Raw genomic sequence first — 24,818 nt, forward strand, 5'->3', positions numbered from 1 at the left:
CAGGTCGCCGGCCTCAGATGGAAGCCTTGATGAGAACGTAAGACTGTGTTTATACTCTCTGGAGCACATTACTGTCGTCACCTACGTCCAGGCTGGGCTCAAGGAGAACTAATTGATACTCTATGTTTCATCTTTTTTCTTACTCGACCTTTTACGTCCATTTCTTTCCTAGGAAATTGAGGGTGGAAATTTCTGTAGTCTCTAAAAAGGGATGAGTCAGTTTTTGAACACCATACTGGAAGCAATAAACTTTATGTAAGTGTAAATGTTTGCCAAGGGCTAATGGAATCCAGAGAAACGATGGAAATGTGGTGTTGGAGATTTTGTTTTCATCTTTATTTTACAATTTGTCCTATTCTAAGAAAACAGATGTATTAGCGTTTTGCTGACACACAAAACGGTTGAATAAACTTGGGAATTTTAATATAAATTCTGAATACTGAGTGAGACAGAGAGCTTTAAGCAAATGCTTTGGCTGGTGCCTCTTCCAAAAGCCTTTGAGCAGATGATACAGGTGAGTAAGTCCACTTAGGAAGCAAGGCATGCTTATGCTAATTAAATGGTCCCAAAGCATAGAAGAAATTTCAAGGTTCACAATTTTACAGCATGAGAACAACCCAACCCTAATATCGTAACTTGGCAAAGATTGCGTGTTAAAGAAAACTGAAGTTAATGATTACAGATATAGGGGTGCCTGGGTGGCTCAGATGGTTAAGGGTCTGTCCTTCGGCTCAGGTCATGATCCCAGGGTCCTGGGATCAAGTCCTGCATCGGGCTCCCTGCTCGGTGGGAAGCCTGCTTCTCCCTCTCCTACTGCTCCCTCTGCTTATGCTCTCTTTCTCTCTCTGTCAAATAAATAAATAAAATCTTTAAAAAAATGATTACAGATATAAATATTTCAAATAAAATACGGAGTAAAATACTAAGAGAATAATACACTATCACCAGAGTTTATTCCAAAATTGCAAGGACAGATCATCATAAGGTACTGTATGAAAACCCACTTCTGATTATTTTTTTTAAGATTTTATTTTTAAGTAATCTTTATACCCAGCATGGGGCTCAAACTCACAGCCCCAAGATCGAGAATTGTATGCTCTACTGACTTGAGCCAGCCAGGTGCCTCCGCTTCTGATTTCTTAAAATTAACATGTTACTTAATATGTAACTAAAATGTAAAAGGTAAAATTGTTAGTATTTATTTATTTTAAAGATTTTATTTATTTATTTGACAGAGAGAGGGGGAGAGCAAAAGTAGGCAAAGCAGCAAGCAGAGGGTGAGGGAGAAGCAGGCTCCCTGCTGAGCAGGGAGCCCGATGCAGGGCTCAATCCCAGGACCCTGGGATCATGACCTGAGCCGAAGGCAGATGATTAACTGACTGAGCCACCCAGGCGCCCTGATTGTTAGTATTTACAAATAACTTCACTGTCTCCTGGAACACCGAGGGGAAAAAACAAAAATACGATAGTAACTAGTTTTCATTAAACTAGCTTTTTATAAAATTAATACATAGGATGCTATAAATCAGAGCCACCAGTTAGAACGTATAGTGAAAAGACAGATGCTGTGAATAATGGCAACAAAACACCCCATGATTCCTGGGATAAATACATACACAAACCCTGCAGAGCCCGTTTTTTAAACATGTAAAAATTTACTGAGAAATGTAAGTGAAAACTTGAACATGTGGAGTGATATAGCATGATCCTTGGAGAGAAGACTATTATAAAGATGCAAATTCTTCTTAAGTTCATCTATGATGAAATTTCAACAAAAATTCCTATTGGATATTTAAACCCAGATATGGTTTTAAGTTTGTCTGGAATCATTAGGGCCCGAGAGAACATTTTGAACAAGGACAGTAATGAAAAACAGTGCTTGGCATGTGAGATACTAAAACATATTATAAAACTACATACAGTATTTGAAACTGTGGGAAACAGTACCTACTCTTACCGCCCCCCCCCCAAAAAAGATAACACATTTTGTAGATGAGAATGGAAAGTTCAGCACACGGATCTGACTACATGCCACATGTAGGGTATAACAACGGTGACTTCTCCAATTAGGAGAAGATCTGTTATTGGATAAATGGGGTTGGTACAATCAGCTCATCATTTGGGGGACAAATAAAGCTTACCCTGTGTAATACGTGAAAATAAATTCCCGATGCTTTAAAGATTAAATACGCTACCTTTCATCTTTTGTCTTACTCTGCCTTTACGTCAATTTCTTTCCTAGGAAATTGGCAAACATTTAAATAATCGTAGAGTGGGAAAGGCCTTTATGAAGATCACTTTCCAAGGTGCAAGCTATAAGGCAAAGGTGGAGAGATTATGGAAACATTACTGAGGGGGAAGAAATAGCTATAAACAACAATAGAAGAGATAAACAGCAAGAGAAAACATTTGTAACACGACAAATCACTCTTCCATTACCGGCCCTCAATAGCTCTTACAAATCAGTAAGAAAGAGTGGATAAATAGTTGGCTAGACCTATAAGCCAAGGATATAAATGCGAATTCACACTATAAGACATAAAAACAGAGAATAAACATGAAAAAATACATTACCTCATTAGTAAACAAATAAATGTAACGAAACGAGATGGAAACATTCACCTACCAAATTGGAAAATCTTAATTTTTTTTTTTAAAAGAATAATATCCAATGCTCACTTTTCATGGGCTGACAGAAGGTGGGAATAGGTATAATTTTACTAGTGGACAATTTGATAACATGCATCAAAAGCTTTAAGTTACTAATAAGTGTTCTAGAACTTCATTGCGTGACCAATGCCTTTCATCAAAACTCAAGGAAATGTACACGCAAAAAGGCCCAGTTCTGCTGTAGGTGAATTATGCCTCAATAAACTGGATTTTAAAAATGTCTATATCCTTTTACCCGGCAATTTCCATGCTAGAAATTCACCTTTAAAAAAAATTGGGTCATTTTTGCAGTACTTGGTCTACAAGAATATTCAGCAGAACGTTGTTTAAAAATGCAGGACCTTGAAGGTAACCTGGATATCCTACAAGTTGGGGTTGATAAAAAGGATTAATGAGAGTCCCTCCAGCCAAGTGCTTTCTAACTGCTGGAGTGAGATTGGACAGGAATATGGAATGACTGTGTAACTGTCTGAGTTAAAAAGTGGGCATCAAACAACACATGTAGCGTAAGCCCATGTTGGTAAACGAACACAAAATATTTATAGAGAAAAAAGACTATAAGGTTAACAGGCCAAATGTTGAGGTAGTGAGTTTCCTTTTTGCTTTTGGATAATCTTGTCTGTATCAGTTGCACGTGGCCGGCTGAGAGTCGCAGTAATGGTGGTTATGCCTGTGTTATTCTGTACGGCAAGGCTGGACCATGGACGCATCACCCTGTGCAAGTAGAAAAGCCCATGGACTATTCTGACATTAAGCGAGACAATATATATAAAATGCCTGGCCCTGGGGCCGGCACATGGTGAGCGTTCAATAAGAGATCGTATCTCCTTTCCCTGCCTGGAGGGGAGATCGCTCTGTATCTCCTCTCTGCCTACTTGCCCTGGAGCTGGAGACTTCCAGACCCAAAAGCCTGGGCTGTTCCTGCCGTGGCCCCAGTGCATTCGGGCTCTTACATCCTTAATGACTCCACTTATGGCCGGAAATCATTACCTTTTGCTCATCCAGAGGACCCACCAAAGTCGCTCTCATTTCTTGGTAATTACACAAGGGCAGACCTCACCGTGGGGCAACTGGCTCATTAATTGGTCAGCTCACACGATTCTCACAAGGGCATAGATGGAGATGCCTTTTGATTTTGAATTAGAGTGCATTCTGATTTCTGATTATTTTCTAGCCTTCTGTGCACTGGGGGCTCCAGGCACACCCCTTGCTGTCTGAGCTCACTGTGTGGTCAAACTCTTTAATAGAAAATTTTTGAGAAGGAAAATGAATCTGGGGCCAAGGTATTTTAATACCAATCCGTAGGTGCTCAGTGTATATTTTTAAGTGGAACCCATGGATTCACTCATCACTGTAGCACACGGAAATGTATTAAAGGAAAAGAACTGTCCTGTGTCTCTGTCTCTCTCCCTCTCTCAGGACATCTCATCTACCTAAGGCTTGAGGTTATTCAGTTCTGATTTTCACTGTGTGTGAAGGGTCATGTCTGTGAGGAAGAAATTTCATCCTCAAATTGCACACCCCATACCAGTCAGGCACAATGTGTAAATTCCGACTGGCAGCGCAGACTTGGAGCCTTCATTAGAGATGTAATTCTCTTTGGCTCAGCGACAGTACGGAGTCGGGGTGAGAAGTGCAGTCACACTTCGCTGCCTGCATTCAGCTCTTGGCTTTATTATGGACAAGCTGCTTGTCATCGGAGAAATCACTTAACCTCTCTGGAGCTCAGTTTCCTCATCTGTAGAATAAGAAGAAGAATAAGACCCGTTTCATAGGGTGGTGGTGAGATTCAAGTGCCGTGTGAGTGGTTGGCAATGATTATTAATAGAATGCAAAGTTGCATTATTGAACATACACGTCTCGATGCGGAGGTGGGGAGCAAGTTGGAAGCGGATAGTGGCCTGGCTGCATCTGCAGGTGGTTCTCCGCCCCCTCAAGCCCCAGAAGTTTCATTTCTGCCCTTGGTACTCAGCCACAGGGTGTATGTGAGAGCACCCTGGCTATGCTGCGTTGGGCCGGAGGCCTGTGGTTTGAGGGACTGAGGATGTGGCTTGGGGAGCTCAGGGGGAATCACAGAACACAGAAGTGACTGGCTGGAGCAGCAGAATTTTCCCTTCTGCCAGGACTGCCTGGCACTGACCTCAAACATCCTCTTCCTCTCCTTCTCAGCTGCCTGGGGAAGGCTGTATGATATGGAGTGGAGAAGAAGGGGTAAAGGAAGAATCCGATTTCAGGAACTCAGTGCAATGTACTTGTTAATGAGCGTGAATGCTGGGAACGCTGAAATATTGTTACTGTTAGCCGGAACGCTACCAGGAGTAGTTAATAAATAGATTGAGCCTACACAGCACATCAGCTCTTAATTGCATAGTTGATTCAAATGCCTTAATTATAGCATCTAGTACCAAAGGAAAGGCTTGTCTTCACAAAGCTACCACTCCTGTAAGTCTTGGGAACCAAGGAATTCATTACCATTTCAGGGTCAAAACTTGTTTCGTTAACTGGGCCGAAAGTAGTTCATTAAACAGAAAGCTTTCTATATACAGTCTACTAATTTCTTCCTTTTTTTTTTTTTTTTAAAGATTTTATTTATTTGAGAGACAGGACAGAGAGCGGGAGTGAGTGCAAGCACGAGCAGGGGGGAAGGGCAGAGGCAGAGGGAGAAGTGAATGGGACTCCATCCCAGGACCCCGAGATCATGACCTGAGCCAAAGGCCTTAACCGACTCAGCCACCCAGGGGCCCCAGTCTACTAATTTCTTAGCCACCAATGAGCTCTGGCTACTTCAGACTGTCCAAGGTCATAGGGAATAGGCCTACTTTTTCTTAAACCAAACTCCTCCATTCTCATCTAGAAACAAGTGGAAGTGAAATATTACTGCACACACATATCGACAAAAATGAGGAAGTAACCCCAGGACTACAAAACAGGAACCCCAGGGCCGAGAGGGAGAAAGGAGAAAAACTCCCAAAGATTCATCAATGAAAAGCAGTGTCCGCACCCACTGACTTTTTCTAAGTAGTAAGGCTGCCTCCGTCTGCTAGAGGAAGGAGGCAGTGGAGAGAAATAGTATTTCTGTCAGAGAGGGTTTTATTTTGTATTAAAAAAAAAAATCAATGAATTGGTTTAGGCGATGCCTTTAGAAGTTATTTTGGCAAAACCGAGAGACACCAGTTAGCAGACCTAATAATGCAGGAGGAAGCATTTTCTGGTAAATCTAAAGGAAGAGTGTGTCTGACACTTGGCTGTGCATTTGTTGTGTTTGAATTAGGAACCTTCTCTCTAAGGACCTCTTAAAAATGATTCTCAGACCAGCTCTGTCTACCAGGGGAAGGGCTGTGTTGCCATGTTCTCAAGTACTTAGAAACTTCTTAGAAACCTACAGGTTACAATTACACTGTCCTTCATTAGTCAGGTATTCTAAATGGACTGTCTGTAGGGGTATGTGTGTGTATTCTAGCCTGTTCCAGAAAGGACTGAAGGTGAATTATATGGGTACCCAGAAGTCAAAATAACATTAATCTGAAGTGGGTAGAAAAAGGAAAGGAAGGACAAAGGAAATGATCACAGTGGGTTTGGGACAAAGACCAGTTCAACGCTTATACTTCACAAACACTATATACTTGCTATGGACGATCTTAAATATATCTGTAACCAAAAGGAAAATCAAACCCCTTACTTCATCCAGTGTTCAGAGGATTTTAAGAAACTATTTGTTTAGGAGAAACACAGACTTTCTAGAGACTATGACCTAATAGCGATTTCGCAAGAGGATCTCCATAAAGAGTACACCTTTTGAAACATAGGGAATAACAAACACCCTCAGTGATACTCTTTGGGGAGACAAAACAATTCTCTACAAGAAACTAAACATTGAGAGAAGATGCCAATTGGGAAGTTATTCTTGATGTTTAACAGTCAAAGGGGTCCAATATCTTAGGCACTGAGTGACCCTGCGTGCTGGCGGATTAACACATCAGTCCAATTCAAGGCCATCTTCCGAGGCTGTGTCTGGGGCAGATTCCACACCAGTGGATTCCAGCGCCTACAGATGACAGATGCTGGACCCTTCTCTGAGGCTATCTCCCAGTGGATAGTACAGTCCTGAGCATCTGATTCGGGCCTGGAGAGAGGCGGGGGAGCTTGACCGTGTTAGTGGTCCAGGGTGCAGATCCCAAGAGGGAATCCTTTCTCAACTCAGTGTTTTATGGACAGTTCAACACATAAACTTGTCATCTCCCTGTTGACCTATAATAGGCCTCTATTACAGTCATTTGTGTTTCATCAATTGAGCTCCAAACGACTCCTTTGCTTGCTCTCTACCCGCCCCTCCCCCCCATCCAGCCCTTGCATTGCCTCAAACTGGATGCAGTTTTCCTTCCTTGACCCAAATTTCACCACACATTCCCAGCTATACCTGTGTTCCATCCATACTGGGTAACTGTACTTTTTGTTCCTAAATACTGATACTAAATACTGACTTCATGCCCTGGCTAATGTTACTCTTTTTGCCTGGATGTTCCTTCCCTCCCTGTATCTGCCTCGCAGAATGGAACTGATCTTATCCATCAATGCCCGATAAGAATCCTTCATTCCCAGTCCCTTTCTAACTAACCCTCAGGGCAGGAATCATGGCTCGGTCTGCAAACCACTTTTGAAATCCTTGGAACAAAGCTCTGTGTGAGTGTGTGTGTGTGTGTGTGTTCATTCGTGCACGCCCGCATGCACGCGCTCGCCTCCCGCCGTGTGCTGGGGCTGTGCCTCTCTGCTCCTTGTCACCCGGGCCCAGCACAGAGTCTGGCACACTGTAGCTAGTCTGCAAACCCAGGATGAATCAATGCTGAATGCGCAGCAGGCCATTTTGGCAAGAGTCATTGCTTTAAGAGGAGGGTGGATTAGGGAACGTCACCCCGGAGGGGGACTCAACCGTAAAGGCATCTTGCGAGCCCAGTCCTGAGCCTTCTGCGGGCCTGGCCCAGTGCCTGACATGTAGCAGATAGTACGTGTGTGTTGAACTAGTGTGCTCTCTTGGATACGGAAAAACAGGGCCTGATGACTACCAGAGGACGGAGCAGGAGGCTGAGAGCGTGCAGCCGGGCAGGTGGTAAGTACAGCGAGTTCTCAGTGTAGACGAACGCAGGGTTACCAGCATGAGGAAGGGCGGTCAGAGGGCAGGAGTGGGGAATACCGGGGAGGGGGCCGCAGTCCTCAGAAGTGTCAGACGCTAGGGTCCCTGTGGCGGGCGTTAGGATAGTACTTGAGGTTCCAGCAAGGCAAATGGCAGGAGGAAGCAGGGCCCCGGTCCTAGAGGCAGGTTAACAAGCAGGGCCCTGCTGGAGAAACTGAGGCAGAAATAGTTGAAAGAACCTGGGATCCAAGATGAGAGCAAGATGACAGCGGAGACGGTTCTTAACAACCCAAGTTAGGACTCCGCTCGGAGAGCGGGCGCGGGGCTGAGCCTCCCCGGCATGGGGCCCGCACTGCCAGTGGTGGACCCCAGGTGGGGCCTGGTAAAGCTGGCCCCCGAGGTTAAAGTAGCACAACGAATGGGTGCCAGAACTCTCTCCTATAAAACGCTTAAGAGTGACATCTAGGGGCGCCTGGGTGGCTCAGTCATTAAGCGTCTGCCTTTGGCTCAGGTCGTGATCCCGGGGTCCTGGGATCGAGCCCCGCATCAGGCTCCCTGCTCGTCAGGAAGCCTGCTTCTCCCTCTCCCTCTCCCCCCTGCTTGTGTTCCCTCTCTCGCTGTGTCTCTCTCTCTTGTCAAATACATAAATAAAATCTTTAAAAAAAAAAAAAGAGTGACATCTGGGGCAAATGCCTTTTAAGTGTGCTCATCGAGCCACCTGTTTTGCATAGATGTGCCCGGGAAGGTGTTATTTGGCTTCCCTGGTTTCTTTCGCTTTATGCAACATACATTTGCTCAGTGCCTACTGTGTGCCAAGGACAGGCAGGAACTGCCCCTCCACCCTCTCCCCTCCTCTCTGCCCTCTCTCCTCCACGACCTACTGAGCGCTCACTATGCCTCAGGCCCCACAGGAGGGATTCAGGTCAGAAGTGGCGCAACTGCCACAGACTTGCACGGACAGTGATATGCTGTCCCAGGTGCAGGGGGAGCAAAGGATAACGCCAGGGCCCCCACGTAGGAGACTGCTCGGAGGAATGACATGGAAGCGGAGACCTGAAGGGTGTTCCAGGAAGAAGGCCACCATGGCCTTGACCGAGTGAGAGAGTGTGGGGAGAGTGCCATGGGGTCCGGCTGGAGAGGGCAGGGGCCCCCTGAGTGGAGCCTTGTAGGGCAAGCTTAGATACTCGAGTTTGCTTCAAAGTGAGGTGAGAAGCCACTGAACAGTTTATAGGGGGTAACACTGTATCTATTGCTTCAGTTCAGTTTTTAACCAAATCCTGATTAATTTACAACCTTCTCAAAGGCCAAATAATAGAATGAAGGAAAAACACTCAAATGTTAACAGTATTATTTTTGGAAGGTGGGTTTTTAGTATCTTCCTGATATTTTTAATATTTTACTGACTTAAAACACATTTACTGCTTTTAAAATTAGGAAAAAGCCCCACGTTCTTAGATTAAAAAAAGGGGGAGCCAAATTTCCTTTGCTAATGATATGTGTTTGTATGTCATAGAGGTTCTAAAACCATTTAGTGAAATTTAAAGCACAGTGGTTCTAAAATCAATTGTCAGTGGGTAAAATATGGTTTTGTCTTTTCACTCTTTTGGTAAGGGAGAGATTTTTCAAAGGAGACGTTATTTATCAAAATCATCATCGACATGTTTCTGTTTAGCACCTGGTGTCCAGGATGCTGCTCTGAAGGCTAACGGATGTTCTTGGTTTCAAATAGTAAGCATGCCTTGGTTTTGTGCCTTTTTGTCTGATTACAGCTTGCTCCTAAAGTCGACCCCATTTGGAAATAATTTATTAAGATGGTCCTGGGCTTAACAAGTATTTTGGAAAAAAGGAAGAGGGGAGATAAAGCAGTGCCTTCCTCTTTCAGTTTCCAGCCTTTGAGCCTTTGGCCAGGAGTTGGGTATGTTTTCATGTCTTTGTGGAGAAGGCTCACCTCACCCTTAATGAAAAGTGGGTCAGCTTTTCTTCACCCTCCCTAACAGGTTATTCAAATGTGCTGCGTGCATTAATTAACCTTATCATTCCAAATTAGCGGTCTGCTGGAAATGAGGACACCTTTGATTCAAAATGTAAATATATACAACATTTCCCAGCCTACTTAAAAATGGCAGCTTTATTATACAAGATCCTGTGGCGCTATTTAGAGAGTTTAGAAACATACTCCCAGAGCTTGAAGGACTTTTCATCTCAAAAAAGGAACATAAAACTAAGAAACAGGAAAACTTCTGGAAGGCTTGGTAGTATGTTAAAAAAAAATTGTCACAAGGTCTGAGTCAAATGATGAAAAACCTGCTACTCATCTTTGTCAGGATGAAACTTTAGAAAGCCTGTATATGTATAATTGTATACACACATGGGTATGTGGTCAGCTTTTTTCCTGTTGTGAGTGAGGAGCGTGGGGATAGTATCGGGGCGGGGGGGCAGACAAGGGGGCAGGATGGCGGGGCAAGCAGAGCTTGGACCCCCTCCCCTTGCTCTTTCACCAGAACACCTCTACTTTTTTATGCTTTGTATATTGCTTGTATATTGCTGTTGTGCTCTCATTTTTTTTTTTTAAAGATTTTATTTATTTATTTGACAGAGAGAGACACAGCGAGAGAGGGAACACAAGCAGGGGGAGTGGGAGAGGGAGAAGCAGGTTTCCCGCTGAGCAGGGAGCCCGTGGGTCTCGATTCCAGGACCCTGGGATCATGACCTGAGCCGAAGGCAGACGCTTAACGACTGAGCCACCCAGGCGCCCTGTTGTGCTCTCATTTTTTTTTTTTTAATGATTTTATTTATTTATTCATGAGAGACAGAGAGAGAGAGAGAGAGGCAGAGGGAGAAGCAGGCTCCCAAGGAGCAGGAAGCCTGATGCGGGACTCGATCCCAGGACCCTGAGATCATGACCTGAGCCGAAGGCAGACGCTCAACCATCTGAGCCACCCAGGCGCCCTGTGCTCTCATTTCTAAGAGGGCTTCTCAACTTAAAAGTTTTCAAAGTTCGAAGACCCATTGCCATATACGTGACAACGGAGGCCATTGGGTATTGGATTTCGGCTGTGCTCTAGGCACTAGGATGAGCATCCTACCTATTCTGTTCAGATAATCCTGAAAAATACCACATGAAGGAGGTCTTCCTGTTGCCATTTTTTACAGAAGAGGGATCCAAGGTTCTGAACAGATGAGTACTTTGTATCACATGCAGAGATATTGAGTAGCGAGCCAGGATCAAGCTATTTGCCTGCTCCAAAGCCCATCCTTCAGCCACAGTGCTGTTCTGGATCTGGGCTTAAGGCTCAAAGTCCATATATTCACAGATACTGAAACTGCAGGCCTGTACTCTAGAACCCAGACACGTAAGTACAGTAAAATTCACGAAGGTGTGTTTTTAGCAGTGCACACTGCCTAGAGGTCACTTTGGTGAGGGAGGTCTCAGCGGTTTGGGAAAGAAGCTTTGGTCACAAAGGACAGAGCAATGGTCCCAGACGGAGAGAATAGTGCAAAGGCTCCCTGCAGAGGGTCGTTGCTTTGGGTCGAAGCTGCCTGGGACAGGGACGTGGCCTCCCACGTCCAAATCTTCATTAAAGAATATTTTGAAGCTTAACAACAAAGAAGAGTAAAGGGGGAAATACTGCTGGGATTTTAGGGGTGGCATGGGCCCTGTGGGGGTCTACAGGAACAGGAGAGATGGGCAGTCATTCTGGGGAAAACCACTGAGCGAGAGAAAGAGAACACACACAGAGACAGCAGGAAAGCCTGTCGGTGAGGACGGACTCCTGCATGCCCGACTCCCAATGGCACGACTGCTGCTATGCATGAGGCTATGCGGATGAACCCCCTCCTCTGGGAGAGAACTGAGGGTCCCCCTCTTCTTTAAATGGTAAAGTTCTTCAGGTTTTTTTTTTTTGAACCATTTTTCTCTTCCAGGAAGTTGTCAAAATATGTGATTTTTAACTTTAAAGAAAAACAGGACTGAAATGTGTCAAATCCCTGGAAGTAGTCTGAAACCCAGTTGAGTTTACACAGAAACACACACACACACCCCAAAAATCCTAAGACCATCTGGCCCCAGAGATATCAGTTTCTCTGATAACACTCCCGGAACCGTGGGAGGATTAAGTCCTGTAATCAAATCGAAATCAGCCAGGAGAACAAACAAGAACAGACAGCTTTCAAAACGATACACATCTCCCAGTTCCTGTTGCACTGAATTGCAGGGCCCGGGCCACCTCCCAAGGATCACGGGCGACTCAAGAAGAGACTCCGGAAAAAAGATTTGTTTCTGAAACGCTAATTGCAAACCAAAGTGTGCTGAAGAGGCCCTAAGGCTGGGGGACAGGGTGGGGGGAGTCCTTAATGGGGACCCAAGGCGCAGGTACAGATCAAGTGCTCACTCTTCGCCTCCACTGATCTGTTTCGTGTTTGTAGGGGTACCATGTAGGTATTGTATGTGGCAATTAGGTAGTAATTTTCAGTTCTATTCATTCACAGTTATTAAATTTGCAAGTGTGAAAATTTTACTCCTCGGGTGTTTGAAATATTTGGTAGTCAAAAGTGGATGGAGACCAGGAAGGAATGAAAAAGAAAGGAGGACGTGAGCCCCCCGGGGAGATGGGCTGCCCATGTCAGAGCTCGTGGGCTGGTAAGCAGGTCGTGTCAGAGCTGGTTTTACCACCTGCAGACATGTTGACAGGATTTCAAATGAGAGCAGGGACTGTCCTTCACACACGGGAGACAAGAGTCCAGTGGTGCTGCCACCATGCCCTCTGCCGGTAATTTGATAAGGACACACCTGTAGCAAACACCAAGAGAAGCTCCCACCTGTCTGAGCGTCCTGAAAGGAACAGGTAAAATTTGGTTGTTCTAGGCCCTGGCTTGACTAGAGAAAGAAGTATTTGGAGGCACTCCTCGGTCAGGCCCCTCTTCAGTACAGGGACCATCCCAGTGTCCTGTATCTGCCTGTCCCACTGATTACGGAATGCTTTCATTTCGCTTGCCATTTGGTTTGAGGTGGGAGGTGACAGAGGAGTGGCATTTTGCACTTGGGGATGGAACGGAGGAAACAGGGAGGACCGAGGGTGTCTGCCAGGGAGGGTGGGCAGCAAAGCCTCAGTGGAGCCGGAGGTGGGGGGGCTCCTGTGCCCGGCAGGCACCCTCTGGTTGGTGTTCCCGGAGGCCAGGAAGCAGGAGGCCAATTACCTGAAATTTCTGGAAGTACAGGCTTGTCTTCTTTCCAGAAGTTCCCATCACAAACAGGAAGTCTGGGGTTAGCACAAACGGCACTCTCTCTTTATTAATGCCCAGGAAACTTTTGTAATTCCCAAGAATGTGTCCAAAGTCAATATGAAACAGGTTTCCTTCGGAGGAGAAAATGCCTGACATCATTATAGTGGCCCAATCACTTGTAACAACACTTTGGTTTGTTTATTTCCTGAAATATTTTTTTTAAGATGCCTGAAAATGAGCTATCTTGGGTGCGAGAGCTATTTTTACCCTGTTTTATCAGCTTGTGATATTTTTCAGCTTAGCAGGTGTGTGTAGTGGAACCACAAAGCGCTCTTTGAACCAAGTGTGTTTTTGATATCCTTCTGGTGTTCTTTAAATGACAGCCAAATGCCATTAAAAGAAAATTCTCGACTCGTCTCAGAATTATTCTTAGAACTGTTAAGTCCAGACGCTCTGGCTAATCTGTCATCATTATGCCCGGGACTCTCTTACGCCCTTTATGTGACTCAGGATACACGGATGGTTGGCGCTGCTTGGGGGAAGGGCACTCACATTTTACTTTTGAGTGGCGCCATAGAAATAAACCTTTTGAATCCCCTTTGACTCCATTTCCACCCCTGTCACTATTACCACCATGATTACCATCATCTCCTGTTTAGATAGCCCATATCACACGTATGGTCCATAAATACTTGGCGTCTTTTGCTCTCACAGAGAGTAAGCAATTCATCCCAGTCTGGTGCTTTTTCCAGGCTCTACTCCTCAGTTGGTCCAGATTTCTTAGAGAAACCTTTCTTGGCACGGTAGCCAGTACTGACCACTGTCGGGGCGGTCAGTGAACTAGTGATGGGGGGTAGGTTAGGAAGGCAGAGCGTTTCCGATGTAAGGACATCTGGGAGTCCTTGTCGTCACTTCTCTGCCGCGTCGGACGCCACTGACCACACCCGCCTTCACCAGCTTCTGGCATATGCCCCTACCCAACTTTCTAGCTGCTCTCTGGCTTTTCCTTGTGAAGTCTCATTTTTGGCATCTTCTTCCATTATTCTCTCCCGGGTCCTCTCTCGGGTGATCACAGCGTCTATGTCCCTGCCCAGTAATGACTTCTAGATGTGTGCTCCCACCTTGAACCCTGTGTAAATATCACTCTGTGCAGAGGGAAGGGGAAAGGGGGGTTAGTGCTAGTTCAGTGGGGACAGTGTTTGAGTTGGGGAAGGTGAGAAAGTTCTGGGGGATGGTGGTGATGGCGGCATGGCAATGTGAGCATTTAAAGCCATTTAACTACACTTAAAACCAAAGTGGTACATTTTGTTATATATATTTTACCACAGTAAAAAACAATAATAAATAAACTCACCTGTCTCTGTGATCATAATATTGTCGTTGTGCCTGTCGCCTATTCCAAGAACAAAGGTGGCCACACAGTAGCCAGCGCAGGAATAAACAAATCTCTCCACGGCTGCCTGAAACTAATTAGAAGGCGTCCGAATATCAGTTGTGTTCTAACTACAAAGAACAGCCCAAGTCAAGTACAGACGACTTCCAAAAAGGCACCGTCTGGGAACCATTTTCAGAGAGCAGGTGGGTTGTGCCTGATTTCATTCACGTTCTATCTACTGGGTGCCGACTTTCTCATCGTTCTCCTTATGTTTTAGGTGAAGAGTCAGTGACTCACAAGAGCAGGCGGAGGAAACAAAAGTCAAAGAGCAACAGTTGATCAAAGGGTTCATTTCCGCTCCATGCATCGCTTGCCGACAACACCACAGAACCCATAATTGTTTCTCCTTCATCAGTGAACATATGTTTTGCTTGTGACCGCTTCAAGTATGCACAGGTTCACAAATCCACATGTATAGCAGGCTAATAAATGCTGCTAATTATATTTCCTCCCCAAAAGGCTGCTAACCATGCAAATGAGAAGTGCTAATCCTGTGCAGCAGAACTTGAAACGACAGCCAAACAGCCCAAGCACGCAGCTTGAAGGATGCAGCATATGTCCTTCAGAAGGATGCTGGAACTGACATTTGCCGCATCCATAATTCACCGTTTAGATGGGGGGGGGCAGTTAATTAGCAATTTGCTGATAGGATAGGTGGCATTTCCCAGGTAGGGAGGTACACGGTGACTACATTTTTCTACTGAACAACAAAAATGGACTATCCTAAAAACTACCAACACATTATTTCATAGAGCCAAATTTTATGCCAAGCATGCCTGATCATCAAAGGAGAAACAAATGCTCACAGCATTCTGAACGGAGCGCCTGCGTTTTACACAGATCTGCCGTGTCCCCCAGGAAGGCACTTAAAACCCCCGCGGCCTCACAAGGAAAAGGTTTCACCCAACATCAGGAGGCATGACACGGGTAGATCCTTTGAAAACGTGAACCTGTCACTGCTACATAAATGACGAGCGTGTAAGGAGCCTTTGGCACTGGGAAAAGCAGGAGCTCACCTTTTCTTCAATAGGGCATTTTTCTTTGAGCCAGTGATTCAGGACCTCATCTTTGAATGCGCCCGTGTTGCCCACTGTGCTTTGCTGTATTTTAGCAATTGTCGTGGCATCTTTCACGATCTCGATCATGCCTATGGGAGGAGGCACAGAATCTGATGTAAATTGGGGCCTCATGCCTGACCCAGAGGGTGAATGGCTGTGTCACTGTTGATGGGAGGGGGCTGTTGTCCAGGTTTGTGCTGTTGGTTTTCTTAGGAGGGAGAGAAAGAAGAGGAGGATGGAGGAAGTTTGGTGGGACATGCTTTCAGTATCCCTGAATGAAAAGATGAAAGGTTTTTTTTTTTTTTTTTTTTTTTTTTAAGATTTTATTTATTTGCGAGAGAGAGAATGAGAGACAGAGAGCATGAGAGGGAGGAGGGGAGGGTCAGAGGGAGAAGCAGACTCCCTGCTGAGCAGGGAGCCTGACGTGGGACTCGATCCCGGGACTCCAGGATCATGACCTGAGCCGAAGGCAGTTGCTTAACCAACTGAGCCACCCAGGCGCCCCGAAAGGTTGGTTTTAAAAGGTAGTAAGTAGGGGCACCTGGGTGGCTCAGTCATTAAGTGTCTGCCTTCAGCTCAGGTCATGATCACAGGGTCCTGGGATCGAGCCCCACATCGGGTTCCCTGCTCCACGGGGAGCCTGCTTCTCTCTCTCCGCCCCCCCGCCCCCCATTTGTGTTCCCTCTCTCACTGTGTCTCTCTCTGTCAAATAAATAAAAATATTAAAGAAAAAGTAGTAAGTAAAAGCATGTATGTGCTGAGCATAGGTGCTTGGCAAACTGTGCCTTTTCCTTTTTTTAATCAAAGGGTCAAATGGAAGTGGTTTTATACAGTTCTCAGATCAGAAGCTCAAATAAAAATATCTGTGGTGGAAACAAAAATGTTAAATGTCTATAAAAGCACCTAAGAGTCGAGTATATAATCGCTTCAATAATGTGAATTCTAAGATATTGAAATAAGTGACAGATCTTACCATCTATTTTTAAATGTTATTTGTGAGACAGAAGTTTAATGTGCAGTGAAACAAGCTACAGTTTAGACGTGGAGAAGTAGAGAGGAGGGAATGAGTTCTTACTAAAATCATTGCCATGTATAGTCACAGGATTGGAATCCCACATTTGTATATTTTCAACAGATCCACAGAGACACATGCACCAGCCTTGGAACACTGCCTTCCTTTTTATATGGATTATGTTTGTAATTTTCCAGGTATTAAATGCTTGCACTAAAGGGCTTAGGATCCTTTAAAGCGAGCTGAGCAGTACATTCACCTCCCGAGGTGACCACATACCTATTTTGTCCCCAGTTGAAATGCAACCATATGGCAGGAGGCACAGATCCAAAGATTCAGTCTCCCAAATGGATTCCATGATTCGTAGAATCTAGACATCGGACACAAAAAAATGTTTCCATTAGAAATACATATTTAATGTATTTTTCTTCTCCTTTAAAAAACCCGACAATCTTAACTGGAAACGTGAAATATGTACGTTAACGTACACTCTGTAAGTAACAGCTGTACTTTATTTATCAGTGGGGTGCTCTGAAGTTCCCATTCCTTGGGAGCCTCTTAAGTTTGGTCCCTGAGATGTACTCTGGGGAAGAAGATGAATGGACTTAGTGCGGGGAGAGGTGGTAATCACGTTTCAGCTGTTCAGAGGTTCTACTCCAGTTATGTGTATTTTATCACCACAACAAAAAATGTTCCACTCTGACGTTCTTATGAGTTTAAACCCATAAGGCACTCTTGGGTTAACCCAAGGCCACACTAACAGTGATGAGAATGCTGGCTACTTTACTGAGTCTGTTTTATGTCGATCCTTTGCATTTACCCTATCCTGTGAGTAGGATTATCATTCCCATTCTGCAGGTGGAGAGACTAAGGCTTCATGAGCTTTTGTAACTTGCCCTCACCTGCCAAGAAGTGTGCCTCAGCATCAAAACAAGTACATAAAAGGCAAGTGCAAACCTCCCTGCAAAGTGAGAGGAAGGACACAGTGATGCACAGTGATGCTTTGCATTTCTGAAGCTCTTGTCTTTGGATAATTCAAAGGAGTCTACAGATTTATGGGAAGTGCCATAAACCTTCAAAAGGTTTGAAGGATTTCTTTTCCTTTCTTTCTTTTTAATACTTCTGGGACAATAAACATAGGATTCTTGAAAAGAGAGCAAAAGGTATTATTGTTTCCATATTAGAAATAAGTACAAGCAGAAATGGAAAGAATGGAAAACACGACCAGTTTTTAAATAGGCCACATTTAAATCAATGAGGTTTGCCTATTTTATTTTTTTTTAAGATTTTTATTTATTTGACAGAGAGAGACACAGCAAGAGAGGGAACACAAGCAGGGGGAGTGGGAGAGGGAGAAGCAGGCAGAGCAGGGAGCCTGATGCGGGGCTCGATCCCAGGATCTGGGATCTTGATCTGAGCCGAAGGCAGATGCTTAACGACTGAGCCACCCAGGCGCCCCAAGGCTTGCCTATTTTAAATAAACCACACAAAAGATGAGAAATTATGTTACTTCTACAGTGGTGAGCTGGAATATGGAGATTTACTACACCAGTTTGCAAAGCTAAAGTTGATCCAGAAATGTTAGAGAATATGGAAGATGATGAACATTGATTACCATCCACCTTCTGCTCTAGTAATCCATTCACTCTTTCTACTTAACTGCACGATTTCTGAAATCACCTGCCTGTTCATCTTCTCTCTCCTTCCTGTCAAATCCTTCACTTGAGTTTGTGGATATGGATGTATATCAAAGTGATGTATCTAAGGAGAGCACCTGTGGGTGCACAGCTATGTCTATAAATCCAAATAAAGTGGATGCCAGGGGGCCAAATACGTCTATATTTTATGTTATTAGGAATGGGGTGTGTACAAGAGGGGTTAGGGGAGGGAGACCTATCTGGCTGTGCATCTTCTCATGGACAGACAGAACTGGGATGCTCACTAATTGCACATCTCATAGTCCACAGCCACGTTCCCCCCCGTGAAAACTCTCTGTTACGGAATCTTTGATCACCGTGTGTGGACGGAGTAGGAGAATGGGAACAGAATCCGTAGGAGACATTTTTTTTCGGTCTAACATGGAATTATTTTTTCAGGTAATTGAACAAAAAATTCCTTAACGGTAGCATACCTGTAAAATCAGCATGTCTTGGCGCAGATCGTCACCATGTTTAAAGATAATTCCAATCGTTTCATTGGATAGGGCTGTAGGATCAGCACATTTAAACTCAAGCCACAGGGGCTTTTTCTTGGAGGCCATCACTTTACATTTTTCAATCTGTAAGGAAACGGTCACATGGCTCCTACATATAATGAATGCATAATGCGGAGACACAAATCCTCTTGCAAAGCATCACTACAAACAACCAGTACAAAGTCCTAGCTGGAAAATGATGTTTAATGATTTGGGTGAAAATACACAAAGTGTTCCTACCAAATCTGGAAATGCTCTATGAGAGCAAGTCACAACACCCAAAAGCAAGGGTTCTCAAACTGTGTTCCGGGGAAATCTAAGAGTCTGTGGAGGTGCCAAGAGGCAATGTGCCTCTGAAACGAATAATACATTATATGTTAAAAAAAAAAAAAAAAAGGGAAGAAGAAGAAGAAGATAGCAGGAGGGGAAGAATGAAGGGGGGGAATTGGAGGGGGAGACAAACCATGAGAGACAATGGACTCTGAGAAACAAACTGAGGGTTCTAGAGGGGAGGGGGGTGGGGGGATGGGTTAGCCTGGTGATGGGTATTAAGGAGGGCACGTTCTGCATGGAGCACTGGGTGTTATATGCAAACAATGAATCATGGAACACTTCATCTAAAACTAATGATGTAATGTATGGGGATTAACATAATAAAAAAATTAAAAAAAAAAAAGAGGCAATGGCAGGTCCCATCCTCGGCACACCCCCCTCCTACAGGGCCCTGGTACTCCCACATGCCTATCAATACAGAGCAACTCTGACGTTTATCCAAGCTCAACACATGCTAGTAGACAAAACATAAAGAAAACCATACCAAGGTCCATCATAATCAATTTGCTAGAAACCACAGTGCTAAAAAGAAAATCCTAAAAGCAGCCCGGGGAAAAAAGACATGTACAGAAATCCAAGATAAGAATGACAGGAGACTGGGCGCCTGGGTGGCTCAGATGGTTAAGCGTCTGCCTTCGGCTCAGGTCATGATCCTGGAGTCCTGGGATCGAGTCCCACATCGGGCTCCCGGCTCGGCGGGGAGCCTGCTTCTCCCTCTGACCCTATCCCCTCTCATGCTGTTTCTCTCTCTCTCTCTCTCAAATAAATAAATAAAATCTTTAAAAAAAAAAAAAAAAGAATGACAGGAGACTTATTGTCAGAAAATAGGCAGACCAGAAGAAAATGCTACTGAAAGAGAGAAAAAAAATCACCCTAGAATTCAATATCCAGGGGAAACATCTTTCAAAAATGAAGGTGGAATAAAAAGGTTTCTCAGACAAACAACAGCTGAAAGAATTTCTAGCCAGAAGACTTGCACTATAAGAAATATTTAAGGCTGAAGGAAAAGGATGCCAGATGGACACACAAACTGATACAAAGAAAGAGTTCCAAATGTGTTAAGTGTGTGGGTAAATATAAAGAATGTTTGGGGTACCTGGGTGGCTCAGTCGTTAAGCATCTGCCCTCGGCGCAGGTCATGATCCCAGGGTACTGGGATCGAGTCCCACATCGGGCTCCCTGCTCCACGGGAGGCCTGCTTCTCCCTCTCCCACTCCCCCTGCTTGTGTTCCTTCTCTCGCGCTCTCTCTCTGTCAAATAAATAAAATCTTTTTTTTTTTTTAAAGATTTTATTTATTTATTTGAGAGAGAGAGAATGAGAGACAGAGAGCATGAGAGGGAGGAGGGTCAGAGGGAGAAGCAGACTCCCTGCGGAGCAGGGAGCCCGATGCGGGACTCGATCCCGGGGACTCCAGGCTCATGACCTGAGCCGAAGGCAGTCGCTTAACCAACTGAGCCACCCAGGCGCCCTAAATAAAAATCTTTAAAAAAAGTTTAATCTCTTAAATCTGCTAAATCTATTCTTAACTGTTTAAAGCAATATAATGATGATTATTATTATTGGGTTTATAACATGTGGGAGTTACAGGCGTGATAAAAATTGTACAAAGGATGGGAGGAGGGTAATGGAAGTATATTGTTGTAAGATTCTTATGCAAACATGAAGTGGTTTATCATCTGAATGTAACCCAGAGCATGTGGTATTAATGTAAGGATATCTATCTATTTTATTTAGAAGGTTAATTTATTTAGTTTAGAGTGAGCGAGAGGAGGGACAGAGGAAGAGGGAGAGAGAGAATCCCAGGCTCCCCACTGAGTGCAGAGCTCAATGTGGGTCTTGATCTCACGACCCAGAGATCATGACCTGAGCCGAAATCAAGAGTCGGAAGCTCAACCAATTAAGGCACCTGGACGCCCCAAGGCTAGATATTTAGATCAATGAAGTGCACTAGAGAATCTTGATATAGACTCACTCACATATATGGTCAGTTGATACCTGACGAAAGGGCCAAGGTATTTCAACAGGAAAAGGTTAGTCTTCAACAGATGGTGCCAGAAAAGTTGGATATTCAATTCTAAAAAACCCACACCTGATCTCATTGTACACAAAAATTAACTCAAAATGGATCAAGGACTTACATATAAAAGTGAAAACCATAAAACTTCTAGGAAAAGTATTTGTCGCATTGAATGAGGCAGTATTCCTCAACTTCGGCACTGTTGACAGTTTGGGCTAGATCATTTATTGTTGTTGGGGGGCTGTTCTGTGCATTGTAGGATATTTAGCAGCATCCCTGGTCTCTACCCACTAGATGTCAGTAGCATTGTCCCAGTTGTGACAATAAAAAATAGCTCCAGACATTACCACGTGTGTGTGTGTGTGTGTGTGTGTGTATTGGGGGGTGTCAGCCCTGGGTGAGAATTACTGGATAAAGCAAATGTATCGTAGGACACACACAAAAAAACAAACTATAAAAAAAATGATAAGTTGGGCTTAATCAAAATTAAGCCCTCTGCTCTTTGAAATACACTACTAAGAAAATGAAAAGGCAAGCCATGGACTGGTATTTGTAAAATGTATACCTGAGAAAGCATAAAGGATTTGTATCCAGAATATAAAAATAACTCAAAAATAAGAAGGCAGCCCACATTAAATATGAATGAAAGATGAGAACAGAAACTTCTCAAAAAAAAAAAAAAAAGCACATGAGAAGATACTCAACATCATTAGAGATACGCAAGTAAAAGCAACAGTGAGAAACCACTTCACCACTGGAATGGCTAAAATTAAAGATTGGTAATAGTGTTGATGAGGATGTGGGACAGTTGGAACTCACATACACTGCTGGTGGGAATATAAAATGGTACAGTCACTTTGGAAAAACAGTTTGGCAGTGTCTTATAAAATTATACATGACTCCACTAGCTCGCTGTTAATTATTTACTCAAAAGGTGAATGGAAGACAAATAGTAGTATATCCACATAGGGGAATACCACTCAGTCATTAAAAAAAAAGGAACAGCCTGCTGACACACACAGCGACGTGGATGGATCTCAAAAGCACTATGCTAAGGAAAAGAATCCAGATACAAAAACCACATACCGTATGACTCCATTTCATGAAATTCTAGGAGAAGCACAATAACGTGACAGAGGGAGATCTGTTGTCCAGGACGGGGGATGGAAGGAGGGAAGGACTAATTGCAAAGCACATGAAAGAAATGTGCCTTTCCTATGACATCTCCTTGGAAATGTTCTCTATCCTGGTTGTGGTGGTGGTTATATGATTTGTCAAAACTCATTGCACTGTATACTTAGAATGAACAAATTTTATTGTACGTGAATGATTCATTAAGAGAGCTGATTTAAAACCAAGTGGTTGGGAGATTGCCTGGTGTGGAGGCTTTGAGCAGCTAGCGCTTAAGAGAAATCCTGGATAGGAGCCCTCTCGGGGACTTTCCAGCTTCTCTGTCTCTCTATACATGTTAGCTTTGACCCACGGGACCCTGTAAAGCACGCACAGACAGCTCCAAGACACAAAGACCACCTGGAGACCTCAGCGTGATACCTACCACCAATGCTCCTGCCTTCAGTCCAGGGTCATACGGCACTCTAAAGCTTTTTGGGAGATTCGAATTCTGCAGGTTTTCGAGCTTTTGCTTAAGTTGTGAAATAACTGTAATTGTCGAAAGCACACAAAAGTTACGTGAATTCGAGAAGTCACCGACATTATCTAGAACATTTCCTGAGGTCACATTTCTTCATAACATTCCATCCATTTGGTGTGGAGCAGGGGGAGGGTTCTGTCTTTGAGGAACTAACGTAAGAGGTGGCATGATAAGTCAGGCTTACTGTAAGCAATACAGCCATGACGCATGAGACAGCAGAGGATAGAAGCGTGGGGGTGCGTTGTGTCCGTGGAATCCCAAGCCAGTCAGGTAGGGGAGGGAATTTTGAGGGTAAGGCTAAGGAATGAACACTGTAGTTATCATTCCAGTGTGAAAATCTCAACTGCCAATGTGGTTTGGGGAACAGACATTTGAAGACCGTATTAAATGCCATTCGGTTAGGGTTCTGTAAATTCTTTTCAAGAGAGGAAGTTAGGTTATGTGAAGACAACATGATAGCCTCAAAATTCAAGAGTTCTTCAGAATTCTAAATTCTAAGGCAAAATATGTAGGTTAAAAATGACTTCCTGGATACCATACTGGAGGCCAGGGCAAGTGTTTCCCTTTCTTTTATACAAAGCAAATAAAAGTAAATGATTATTACCATTATTATTTTTTAGGAGAGCGCACTATGGGTGTATTGGAAAAGAAAGGGAAAAGGTGGAAATTCAGAATATTTAAACGTTTAAAATACTGGCTGAGTATGTTAGAGTGTGTCCATTAGGGGCCATAGTGCTGGGTCTAGGTACACAAAAATGAATAAGAAATATCCCCTAGTTTCAAGGCTCATGCAGTTTACCAGACCAGAAAGACATGTTAATAACTACAATTTAATACAGTATCAACCCAAACCTATGGGAATACAGAGAAAGAGTGATTAATTTTCCTAGGGGCAGGGGCGGGAGCAGGATTTCTTAGGGATAAGAAGATCATATTGGAAATGACTTCAGAGAGGAGGTATCTACGTATGTATACAAGTACACTGACATATATAAATATATATATATAAATATACCTACACACCAATTTTTAATTAGCTTCTCAATAATTCATTTCTTTAAAAGACTGAAAATTTGAAAATTACACACATATATTGAAAGGGAGGAAACAGGTAAATATTTGCAAAGATCTAATCTTTGTGTACATGCATGCAATTGTTCTTAATACATCTTACATCGGCATAATGCTTTTTTAATTTTTCAAAGAGTTTAATGACTATTATAAATTCATCATTAGCACGTATATGTGTATAGTTCAAAAAAATATGAATGTGTAAAAGGAGAGCTTTAAATTTGCTTACTCCACAGAGACAGAGGATTAAAAAATGTGTCCTTGGGGCTCCCTTTCGGAAGGTGCGACTTGCCTTCCTGAAGGAGAAGAATCACAGGGATGATGGCATTTGGAAATGAAGGCCTTTGGAAAGGGAATCCCGAGAACACAGCCACTGTACCTTGGGAACTGACATCATACTTTTCAGCAGAGAGCGATTTAATATCAATGGTGACCTTCTGCAGCATCTCGATCACTTGAACTTGTTGGGTGAAGTCGTGTAGCATGGCCGTGCCGCAGCCCCTCAGATAGGCTTCCAGGATCACGGCAAACCTCTGCTGATGGTGCCTGGACTGGGCTATCTCGCTTCTCAAGAACCAAAACAAGAAATGACCAATTCTTTTGTTCTGAGGGTGGGAACGAGAAGGATGAAATTATTGCGACTCATGCTCTGGCAGTCAATTCTCGCTAACTTTTGAAATGCCCCACTATGATCAAGGTGGAAGGACTTACTCTTAAGCCTCGCTTCAGCAGAAATCGGGCCAGGGCGCTGTCATGATATGGTTCAAATTTCACAGCCTGAGGGAAGAACACATGGGCACTTGTAGAATTGCATTCTGTGTTAAAAGGGAATGGAGGGGAAATGGTCTGCCTTCCTGGGTCTTTCAGGGCGAGGGTGATGAGAATCTTACCAGTCACTCAAGTCAACCCCTTCTTTTCGAGGACACTTGGGGCCAGAGTGAATCACTTGCTTAGGGCCTGGGATTAGAAGCCAGAACCCTTGACTCACCGTTATGTGCTTTTGATAATTTCAAAGGTGAAGCGGT

The 24,818-nt window shown here is 44.0% G+C and overlaps 1 protein-coding gene and 1 long non-coding RNA gene across 4 annotated transcripts in view; one reads left to right on the plus strand and one right to left on the minus strand.

Annotated features, from left to right (window-relative positions):
- The window catches only part of LOC118020628, a 45,340-nt gene extending 30,641 nt beyond the window's left edge, over positions 1 to 14,699 (plus strand). Inside the window, exon 3 of the long non-coding RNA XR_004681966.1 lies at positions 14,674 to 14,699. This is a non-coding gene — a long non-coding RNA (uncharacterized LOC118020628). The remainder of the gene's footprint in view (positions 1 to 14,673) is intronic.
- PIK3CG (phosphatidylinositol-4,5-bisphosphate 3-kinase catalytic subunit gamma) overlaps positions 1 to 24,818 on the minus strand; it is a 33,373-nt gene that overhangs the window by 1,398 nt on the left and 7,157 nt on the right. For 2 of the 3 annotated variants that reach the window (XM_035020367.1, XM_035020368.1), the window contains exons 3-10: positions 24,505 to 24,570; positions 24,173 to 24,398; positions 22,627 to 22,730; positions 18,658 to 18,804; positions 16,806 to 16,896; positions 15,473 to 15,603; positions 14,376 to 14,487; positions 12,995 to 13,170 (exon numbers count right to left, since the gene is read on the minus strand). In XM_035020367.1, coding sequence (XP_034876258.1) covers positions 12,995 to 13,170; positions 14,376 to 14,487; positions 15,473 to 15,603; positions 16,806 to 16,896; positions 18,658 to 18,804; positions 22,627 to 22,730; positions 24,173 to 24,398; positions 24,505 to 24,570 — 1,053 coding nt within the window. The remainder of the gene's footprint in view (positions 1 to 12,994; positions 13,171 to 14,375; positions 14,488 to 15,472; positions 15,604 to 16,805; positions 16,897 to 18,657; positions 18,805 to 22,626; positions 22,731 to 24,172; positions 24,399 to 24,504; positions 24,571 to 24,818) is intronic. The other variant, XM_035020369.1, reaches the window with a different exon arrangement.

This window comes from Mirounga leonina, unplaced genomic scaffold (genome assembly GCF_011800145.1).
Source record: "Mirounga leonina isolate KUSES-001 unplaced genomic scaffold, KU_Mleo_1.0 Mir_174, whole genome shotgun sequence".
Lineage (NCBI taxonomy): Eukaryota > Metazoa > Chordata > Mammalia > Carnivora > Phocidae > Mirounga > Mirounga leonina.